The sequence below is a fragment of the Gekko japonicus genome, unplaced genomic scaffold, assembly GCF_001447785.1.
Source record: "Gekko japonicus isolate JY-2015 unplaced genomic scaffold, Gekko_japonicus_V1.1 scaffold3104, whole genome shotgun sequence".
Taxonomy (NCBI): Eukaryota; Metazoa; Chordata; class Lepidosauria; order Squamata; family Gekkonidae; genus Gekko; species Gekko japonicus.
Genome location: NW_015166517.1, coordinates 126,035 through 137,001, shown reverse-complemented (window position 1 = coordinate 137,001; position 10,967 = coordinate 126,035). Strand labels below are relative to the sequence as shown.

The 10,967-nt window shown below is 42.2% G+C and overlaps 1 protein-coding gene across 1 annotated transcript in view; it reads right to left on the bottom strand.

The window, feature by feature from the left end:
• IGF2R (insulin like growth factor 2 receptor) overlaps window positions 1-10,967 on the bottom strand; it is a 97,931-nt gene that overhangs the window by 2,058 nt on the left and 84,906 nt on the right. The window contains exons 41-46 of the mRNA XM_015412275.1: window positions 10,362-10,483; window positions 9,438-9,555; window positions 7,871-8,017; window positions 6,200-6,384; window positions 4,345-4,531; window positions 2,532-2,687 (exon numbers count right to left, since the gene is read on the bottom strand). Of these exons, the coding sequence (XP_015267761.1) occupies window positions 2,532-2,687; window positions 4,345-4,531; window positions 6,200-6,384; window positions 7,871-8,017; window positions 9,438-9,555; window positions 10,362-10,483 (915 nt within the window). The remainder of the gene's footprint in view (window positions 1-2,531; window positions 2,688-4,344; window positions 4,532-6,199; window positions 6,385-7,870; window positions 8,018-9,437; window positions 9,556-10,361; window positions 10,484-10,967) is intronic.

Below are 10,967 nucleotides of genomic sequence, written 5' to 3'. Positions count from 1 at the left end.
AGAGAGAATGTTACATACTCAACTGCAAATCCATTCAGCTTCATTAATCTATTGGCTAAAACCAACTTCCCAATTCATGAAGAGCACTGGCAAGGGAATACATGCATGGTTCACATTTCTGCTGTTGTGTCTGAAGGAAGACTTGTTGGACTTCCAAATGAGGCAACTGCTCCGAGAAACCTCCTCCACCATTTAAAGAGTTAGATCCCACAGAGAATTCCCATGAACAAAAGAGAGGGGTGATTTTGGCCAGTTCCCCTTCCTGTGACAGACCTCCAGTTTTCATTTCATATTATTTCTGATGATTCTCTGTCCCCACAGGATCAGCATTTTAGGGAGCATTTTGGGCTGAAGCAGGAGGGGGAAATGAGAAAGTTGTGCTCCACAGACAGGAATCCTGTATGTCCGAGGAAATGACCACCAGAGCCAAATCAATGTCCTCTGGCCCATCAACTGGAGATCTTGCCCCCAAAGTGAAAGGAAACTTGCACAGGGGAGATGTGCAAGTTGAGCCTTAATCATGAACCTGTGATTCCCATTTATGAAGTTTCTCCTTCACATTTTACATGCAGTGTTTCCTCTAAGCTTAGTTAATGTGAGCTAGTTCAGGGTTTTTTTTAGCCTCCAGCTCACAGATTTTTGTCTTAGCTCAGGAAGGATGGCTCCAGAGCAAACTAAGTTATGCAGTAGCCAAATCACTTGCTCACAACTTTAATGCCAGTAGCTCACAAAGTAAAATTTTTGCTCACAAGACTCTACAGCTTAGAGGGAGCATTGTTTACATGTAATAACAAACTGTAGCAGGGGCCAGGGGAATAATAACAACAACAACAACAACAATAATGTGGTCCAGGAAAAACAGTGTGCTGGAAGGAGGTTGATGGCTGGGAAAGAAGAAAAAGCATCCACAGTCACCACACAAGGCATATAAAGGTGGGACTGGGGGAATGGTGCAGGTAGCAGCAGTTGAATATGGATGCACCTCTATGGCACCACTGCTAACAATTATGCCAAAGAAAGGACAGATATTACAGAAAACATATCCTCTTGCATCAAGGGTATTTGGTCCTGCCATTTGCACCACAATTACCACAACAAGTGCATTCATCTGTACAGACACTCCATATGCCAGCAAATTTGGAAAATGCAACAGTGGCCACAGGATTGGAAAAGGTCAGTTTACATTCCAATCCCAAAGAAGGGCAATGCCAAGGAATGTTCAAGCTATGGCACAATTGCACTCATTTCACACGCTAGCAAGGTCATGCTCAAAATCCTACAAGCTAGGCTTCAGCAGTATGTGGACAGAGAACTGCCAGAAGTACAAGCTGGGTATCAAAGAGGTAGAGGAACTAGAGATCAAATTGCCAACATTTGCTGGATTATGGAGAAAGCAAGGGAGTACCAGAAAAACATCTACTTCTGCTTCATTGACTACGCTAAAGCCTTTGATAGTGTGGACCACAACAAACTGTGGCAAGTCCTTAAAGAGATGGGAGTACCAGACCACCTCACATGTCTCTTGAGAAACCTGTATAAGGGCCAAGAAGTGACAGTTAGAACCGGACATGGAACAACTGATTGGTTTAGAATAGGAAAAGGAGTATGGCAAGGATGTATATTGTCACCCTGCTTATTTAATTAATATGCAGAGTACATCATGCAAAATGCTGGCCTGGATGAATCACAAGTGGGAATTAAGATTGCTGGGAAAAATATCAACAACCTCAGATTTGCAGATGATACTACTCTAATGGCAGAAAGTGAAGAGGACCTAAAGAGCCTCTTGCTCAGAGTAAAAGAGGAGAGCACAAATGTGGGCTTGAAACTCAACATCAAAAAAACTAAGATCATGGCATCCGGCCCACCCCTTGGCAAACAGAAGGGGAAATCATGGAAGCAGTGACAGAATTCATGTTCCTGGAATCCAAGGTCACTGCAGATGGTGACTGCAGCCATGAAATTAAAAGACACCTGCTCCTTGGGAGGAAAGCGATGGCAAACCTAGACAGCATAATAAAAACTAGAGACATCACCCTGCCAACAAAAGTCCGTATGGTCAAAGCAATGGTACTCCCAGTAGTAATGTATGGCCACTTGAACCATAAGGAAGGCCGAGTGCCGAAGAACTGATGCTTTTGAATTATGGTGTTTGAGAAGACTCTTGAGTGTCCCCTGGACTGCAAAGAGATCAAATCAGTCAATCCTAAAGAAAATCAACCCTGACTGTTCTCTGGAAGGCCAGATACTGAAGCTGAAGCTCAAATATTTTGGTCACCAAATGAGAAGGGAGCACTCATTGGAGAAGACCCTGATGCTGGGAAAGATTGAAGGTAACAGAAGAAGGGGACAGCAAAGGATGAGATGGTTACACAGTGTTACCGATGCAACGAACATGAAACTGAACATGAAACTCCAGAAGACAGTGGAAGACAGGAGGACCTGGCGTGATGTGGTCAATGGAGTTGTGAAGAATCAGACTCGACTGTTAGTAAACAGCATAAAACCCTACAAATCCTTCCCAGCCTTACCTCCTCTCTTTTTTGTGAAGCAAAAGGATAACTAAACATGCTGTAAGAATCACAAGGAGCAAACTCAGAACTGCACCAACTGCTTGGCTTCTTCCAGAAAGGCCTTTATGAAAGAGATCTTCCACATAGTCTTGGCTGTTTGTATTCTCAGGGTTTCTGCAGGTAGCAAATGAAATGGTACGGTGGTTATATAGCGAGGAGCAGCAGTGCCTGAAATGCCTTGAACTTACACATACTGAGGAATCAACAGGTTTTGTCAAGCTGGTTGCTGTGAAACATGGAGAAAACGGGTCCCAAAGTCATAGGTTCATCTTCACTCTAGTTGCTTAATCTCTGTTTGGAGCTGACCAGCAAAATTGAACTGTTCTTTTAATGAGACCTCTTAATGTTCCCTGCACCAGAGTTTTCAACATGGCCACATCGCCAATGTTCCTTAATTGTCACAGGTGCCAGGTTACCTCCAAAGGGCTCATTTACATACTAGGATTGGGCTCAGGTTTGGAGGCATGCAAGCTAGGAAGAACTCCACCAAGATGTAATACGTGAAAATGTCTGAAGCCGGTGGTCCTTAGACTTTATGCCAGCAGGACGCACAATCAATGGCATTTCATTTTCATACAGGCTTCACTTGAAATTTATGAATCTTTAAATCAAGGGCAGTGAAATGCTAGCTCAGGATCAGTTAAAATTTATCACTGAGCAGCTTTCTGGCAGCCTAATATACCACAGAATGACGGCAAAACAGTCACTACTGTGTTTCCTCATTAAGTGTTGGTCATGCTAAGAACAAAAGGGGCAGTCCTGTCGTATCAGACCAGTGGGTAAGGTAACTAACAGGGTTGAGAAAAGGTAAAAGAAACTAAAATATAGCTACGCATGTAGTGCTAATGTAAGAAATATCATATATAATTTAATTATACTTTCAAAAGTGCTAAAATATCAGGTAAAACCCACAATCCTATGGTTCTGCATTTTTATTTCTTCACATTTATAGCCCGCCCTTCCCGGATATAGCCGGATATAGCCCACATATGAGTACCTAATCCTAATATAAAGACAAATGTCCAATCATATAAATACAGGTTAAAAGGTACAAATTATATCCATATACAAGAACCAATACCAAACATGATTTGGCTAAAAGCCTTCCTCAGTGGTAAAAATTTATGGAGAGCACTCCATAAATTTAACAAAAATGGGAGAACCCAGAATGGGACACAAACAGAAAATTTTAAGAACCCACAAGTGGTCAACCTTTCAAATATTAGCTTCTCTGAAACAGAACTATCGGTTTTGAGGAAAGGTTTTTCTTTTGTCCCCCCCACCTCATTACGATCCTTTCAAATTCATGTCTGAAAAACAGCAGATGTTTTAAATGATAAATGATATTTTAGCACTTTGGAAAATAACTGAATTATATATGATATTTTATACATTAGGACAACATACATAGCTATTTTTAAGTTTCTTTTTCTGTGTCTCAACCTTTTTGGTTACCTTTCTCATGTAGGGGGTTGTGTTTTTCTCCCCTTTTTTTGTCATACGGATCAGACCAGAGGTCCATCTAGCCCAGCATGCTGTTTCATGCACTGGCCAACCAGTTGCCTGGAGGGCCAATTAACAGGACTAGAGGCCAAGGCCTTCCCCCCCCTCTGAATGTAGAGCTTGGTTCCTTCCACGTTCCACTCTGAGCTGTAAACTTCCACTGTGGACCTGGAACAAGCCTTTTGCTATTCCATTCCATGCCATAAGTAAAGACATGATTTCCTATCCTGTAGGTTAACTGGAAGGTGGGTGGGTGGGTTTCACTTACGCTAGTGGACAAACTGCTGAGGTGTACCAAGTAAACAAGTACTGGCAGTCTGATGACTCATGAAGGAATTCGGGGATGCCTTCTTTGGCCTGCTGGCTGCAGTGGAAGAAAATAGTCGAGGACGCAAACTTTGTATCATCTCTACCACATTTGGAGTTGGAAGACAGCACGACATCCAAATCATCATCTACAAAAGAAGGGAAGACAGAGATGATTTCACCATAAAATGCAAACGAAACAAAAAAGCAACACGTTCCCATTTAATCTATTATAGTGAAGACTGATGGAGGAGATCACCACGTTACTGCAACTGTGTTGCGACTACTGCCATCCAAACCGATCAAATATTTATTCTGAATTTCAGGTAACTGAAGCCATAGCAGAAGTGGCTCACAAGACAATGTAGTTAAACCTTTAAAAGGGGGCAGAGACATTAACCTGAATGTCAATTCATCCTCATCTGCTGGAACAGTTTGGATTTACTCTTTTGTCTGGACCTTGTTTTTATTGGTACTTTGCATAGTGATGTAACAACTACCGCTAGGACTGCTGGGCCTTCCACACTTACTTTGTAATAATGTTCGCCCAGACCCAACCTCTGCTGTTCTTGCCTCCTTCTGGCAACTGAGTGTAGCAGTTCATGCAGCTGACAAAGAACTGCAGCCCACACACACTTACAGTTGTTAGTCATTAAAAATGCTCCAAGACTCTGAAGTTACTATTTCTCCTGCCGCCCCTGAGGGCTGTTTGTTTTTGAAGTTGACAACGGCTAGGAAACTACAACTCAGTAACACTACCTACTGCCACAATCACCTAGCCCCAATAAACCTCCCAGCTTTCATTTAAAAAGATGTCAGCCTCTAGATCTTTTTGACCCGAGGTGGTAGAAAAGGAAGTAATGGCAACAGACAGTTCATGTTATTGTGGTGTAGTGATCTAGCAATTGCAGATTTTATAAAAGACTGAAAAAACTCAGCTGGTGTGAGTGAGGGAGGTGGGGGGGGGGGGAACAGCCAGGCAAGGAAAATGCTGTCACTGCAGGTCACTGCAGGCAGGACATTAAAAATGTGCACCTTCCTGTTCACAGTTTGCAAAGATGTATTGTTTGCAGTCTTTCCAGAAAGACTGCACAAAACCAGATATGGAAAAGATATATCAAAGTAGGGAAAATCCAGAAAAGTGGATGCCCCTCCACCCCAACACACACACTCTACTTTGGATGCTAAACTGGAAAAATACCTCCATGTGGCAGCAACTCCTTAACAAATAATTCAGGACAGGAAGGGCAGTGGTTTGGGACCTGGAGATACAGGTTGGGAGATGACTGGGCCACTCAGTTGGAAATTTGTAGTCTAAACCTGTAGTCTAAACTATTGGTAGCCAAACTCCATATCATAGATTCCACTGAAATGAGTTCTGAGATATTTGGAAAGCACCCTCCCCCCAGTGTCACTGCTAGGGTTGCCAAGTGTCATTTCTGCCGCAGCAGGGGACTCCCGGCCGGCGGCTGGGGTGCGCGCACACGAAGCACACACACGCCGCATCCACGTCACCCGGAAGTGACGCGACCACGCCAGGCATGCTGGGGGCGGGGCCACGACCATCCGAGGGAAAACCATAGAGTTTTCCCTCGGATGACCGTGGCCCCACCCCCAGCGTGCCCGGCGTCGTCGTGTCACTTCTGGGTGACGTGCACGTCGGGGTGGGGTTCCCCCTGGGGCCCGATTCGCCGGCGGTGGGGAACGGGCCTCTGGGGTGGGGGTTTCCCTGCCCCCCAGGGGGACTTGGCAACCCTAGTCACTGCCAGCCTTTATAATGGAGTAAAGTTATGTTAGTACATCAAGTAGGCACTTACCCTGAATATAATATTTAGTTTTGCTAGAAGACCCAATTCTCCTGAACAATTCTCCCGATGTTTTAATCTGGCATATATTGGCTCCCAAGCATTTTGGATGCTTGGTATCATTGATAGATGAAAGCTGAATTTCGTAAGTGTAGGTGTCACCATTTGGTCTGATATCACCAGAGGCAGTGTATAATCTGAAACACAGCATGTTTAAATAAAAGTTCCAAAATTTAGCTTGTAACACCAAGAATAAAAGCTTAGCATTGCCAGTCACCTCAAGCATCTCTTCTTGCCACTCTGATTATAAGAATGTACTACTCAAGGTAAAAATTTCAGTTCTTCTCACACCAATTCGGTATCTTTCCCTTAGAGATGTGAAGGCCCGGAAAAAAACCAGAAAAATTCGGAAAAAAAACGTGTTTTTTTTCCCCGTTTTTTTCCCTGAAGCTTTTTTGTTTTTTTCCGAAAAATTGGAAAAATTGAAAAAAGAAAAGAAAAGAAATTGATTATGGAATGTTTTATTTTAACATGATAAATAAAATATTTTAAGACAAGGTGTTCAAATATTTTCCAAATCATTTCTAAAATATATAATGGTATCAGATTGATCTAATTTCTGTGCACTGAGGACAAGCAAGTCCTAGGTTACAAACTGAACTCTCCAATGCAAGAACAAGATGCATTTCTTCCTTTAGGAGGTGCGATTGTCAGAAGAAAATAAAAAGGTTTCAGTTTTGTTTTTGCATGTGGGTGGGTATTCTGTTTGTAATAATTGTTTGGGTACACTATATTTTTAATATGCTAGTTGTGATAATTTCATGCCAAGTAAAAATGTCCATAGTCATTTTTTATGTTCCTAAAGTAACAGAATGACTTTCAATCTAGAAAAGACAAAAGAAATGCTAATGTAGCATTTTTTTCAATTTTTCCGAAAATTTCCATTTTTTCCCAAAAAACCCCGGAAAAAACCCGGGGGTTTTTCCAAGCTTCAAAATTTCCGGAAATTTTACATCTCTACTCCACCCCTTCAGGAAGAGACATGCAATTTCTTCCAGGCCCCACTAATTGGTCTAGGGTTTTTAATTCTTTGTGCCACACACTACTGCCAGTATATTAAACACTTTTGGATCACGCCAGGATTAACATCTGGACTCTTACTCAGTAGGATTGATTTAACAATGCCCCTGCAGCATGAGCTAAAAAATTAAGCCACTAACAGACTGAGAGTAGAAGAGCCAGATTCAAAATGCAACACAGCCTAGAACCCCCCCCCTTTTTTAAAGAAAAAAAAGATGACTACTTAGTAATCATTGTTTAAAGCCTCAGCAAGTCTGAGAATAGTAATCACATGTTTTGCTGAGGTAATTTCCTGGTTGTGACCAGTGTTCCCTCTAAGGTGAGTTAGTGTGAGCTAGCTCACAGTTTTTTAGCCTCCGGCTCACACATTTTTGTCTTAGCTCAGGAAGAATGGCTCCAGAGCAAACTAGCAGCCAAATCGCTCACTCAGAATTTTAATGCCAGTAGCTCACAAAGTAGAATTTTTGCTGACAAGACTCCACAGCTTAGAGGGAGCATTGGTTGTGACAGTCCTGTTTTAAAATGGAATCACTGGCTACCAGGTGGTTGGATTTTTGTGGCCCAGCTTTATAATTGCAGATATTGTTCCTGTAGTTTACTTACTTGTAATATACATCACCCAAACTGAAATTCTTCCCAGTTGCTGGATTCGTAATCGTGCCATTCACTATTTCTACTTCTTGAGGTTTCACTGCACAAGCAGCCCGAGTCTCCCATGTAATATAATAGGTACAATTTTCTTCATCAATCCTAACAGAAAATACTGAGATGTCAGTAAAAGCATTTATCGGTATTACATATCAATGGCTTTTCAGTGGAAACCAAATGATGATAAAACACTTGGTACAGTTGAGGATCTGCTTTTCATGACCTTTACTACATTCCTGTGGTTTTATTTCTATTATCTACCAGGTAGTATGCCTCAGCCTTTAAATATATCCTACATACACCTCAAACCTGGAAGCAACATATCATGTTTCCATCTAGCTACCACATGCCCTACGTCATTTCTCCCCTCCTCCCTAGGTAGCTGGACCCACAAGGAACAGCGAGTCACAACCGCAGTCCTCCCTGTGAGTTATGGAGTAGACATGATACAGTCTTCTACAAAATCTGAGCCTTATAACCTCCAATACACAGAAATATTCAGGTTGAGTAGCCGTGTTGGTCTGAAGCAGCAGAACAAAGTTTGAGTCCAGTGGCACCTTTAAGACCAACAAAGGTTTATTCTGGGTGTAAGCTTTCGTGTGCAAGCACACTTTCTCAGCCACATTGAAGTGTGCTTGCACACAAAAGCTTACACCTCAAATAAAACTTTGCTGGTCTTAAAGGTGCCACTGGACTCAAACTTTGTTCTAATACACAGAAATGCTGCATTTCTTTTCCTCCCAGCATCCCATGCCCTTCTTCAAAGGGCATCCTCCAATTCTAAGAAAATTAGATTATGCCGTCCCATCTCAGAAGTAAATCAACACTGTATGAAAGGAAGGGGGAAAGTGCAAGAGTGGAAGCAAATGCATTCTGCACAGATACTGTTTTTGCAGTGCGGCTCTATCAGAAGCCAACTGGCTGAGAATGGAGAGTCTCAGCATAGGACTGCACTGCTTAGCAACAAGGAACTGAGAAAGGGGAGCAGTTTTGAAGAAGTGGGAAGCTAGAAAAAATTCTTGAAAGGTAAGCACAGGATATATATATATATATCCCATGCTTATCTTTCAAGATTTATTTATATATATATACACACACACATATAAAATTTATTTATTCATATATATAAATAAACATTTTCTGCAGCTGATTATGAAGCCTTTGGATCTGAAGGTTCTGTCCCATGAATAGTAGATTGCGGCTCTGAAGAAAGGAGCTTGTTCTGCCAACATCAAGAGACTTAGTGGAACAGAACCTTGGGATCCAACCCAAAGGTTCGAGAATTTGGGATTATGAAGTTAAATGAAAAGGTAGCACAGTGCTTAAAGGAAAGACTAAATATACTGTGAGCTGCCAAATAGCCAAAGGTATGGCCGTGCAGTGAGGAATATTTTCCTTCCCTCACATAGCAAGGAACACTAGAAGTCCACGTAGCATATGCAACACACACTGGTTCATTGCGGTAACATGCAAGGAGATCCTGAGCCTACTGCAATGGCCAGTTAACAGCCTCTGTACTTACCTAGCCAGTCTTGGCATACCAACGGTTTTTGCACATTTCAGTTCTATCACTGTTGTTGCTTTCTTGTGTCTGGGTAGACATTCATGCCCATTGGAGTAATTCACAAGAATTTTATCACCTGCAACAGAAGAACCACCGTGTGCTTGCAAAGTGTGGCAAGCAAGCAATGCTTCAAAACACTCCCTTCTGCTATCCCTACTACCACTTCTTCACAATCCATATGCCCCTCAAGTCTTACAGCCAAATGTCTCAGATCAGAACACAACTCTGTCACAGCTCTGGTTTCTATGTTTCTGGGGTGGGGGGGGGCAACAAAAATATGACAATCATTTCAAATGTTTGCAGAAGCAAGGTAGATAGGCAATTTTTAGGTATTTTTTAAATTTCATTTATTAGCCACTTTTCTCCCTTGTGGAACACAATTAAAACAATTATAAAACCCATAAAAAGTCACAATCGAAAAACTCCAATTAGGACTACCAATAAAAAAGTTAAACCAATCAAATGCAGCCCTAAATAAAACTGTCTTCAGTTACCTCCTGAAGATCAACGAGGGGGCCAGGTGCACCTCCCTAGGGAGGCTGTTTCATAATTTCAAATGCAGCCCTAAATAAAACTGTCTTCAGTTACCTCCTGAAGATCAACGAGGGGGCCAGGTGCACCTCCCTAGGGAGGCTGTTTCATAATTTCGCGGCTGCCACAGAAAAGTCCTTCTCTTGGGTACCCACCAAACAAGCCTCTTTAATTGGTAGGACAGTCAGGAGGGCATCTCCCTGCAATTTTAATTCTTGGGCAAGAACGTATGGGAGAAGATGCTCCTTCAAATACCCTGGTATAAAGTTAGGATGCATGTCATTAAAATAATATACAGATAACTATAGGAAACCTGCCATAGCAAGGGCTCAAAAAAAAAGAATACTATACCCATCACATTCAGCATCTGTGTATGTACCAGTCCCAGAACTTCTACAGTCCCACTGAGGCTCCCCTGCTCAGGGCAGCCAGAAGGCCCTTCATGGACTCTTTGACAGAGATTCATGTAGTAGCTGTTTTAAAAAAATAAAATAAAAAGGTGGCAGCTCAGCACTGGACCCTGAACACCCCCCACCCCTAGTCAAGCAAATATAGGATTTCACTTTGACAGGTCTATGTGCTTTCAACTGGTTAGTAACAGAAAATCTACGTCGAGAAAAGTTGAATTCTGCAGCCTCGATCAATGATGCTAACTGAGCTTTATTTATTTTGATTTTGCCTGTCATTCCAAGTATTGCACTGCTACACATACATGCTTAGGTGGGGGCTTTGCTTCCTCCATGGACAAGACCGTGAAGCAGAAGTGCAAGCCTGACTCTGGGCCCTGCTGCTCAAGTTGGAGAGGCTCCCCCTTCCCCACAACACAGTGAGGAAGATCAGGAAGAAACTCATCAGTGCTTAAGGCAGTAGAAATTCTCTAGGAGCAAAATTCTTTCATTTTAACCCTTCTTGCTACATGAGAGCATGTGCTATAATTTCAGTTTAAAAAAAAAGATT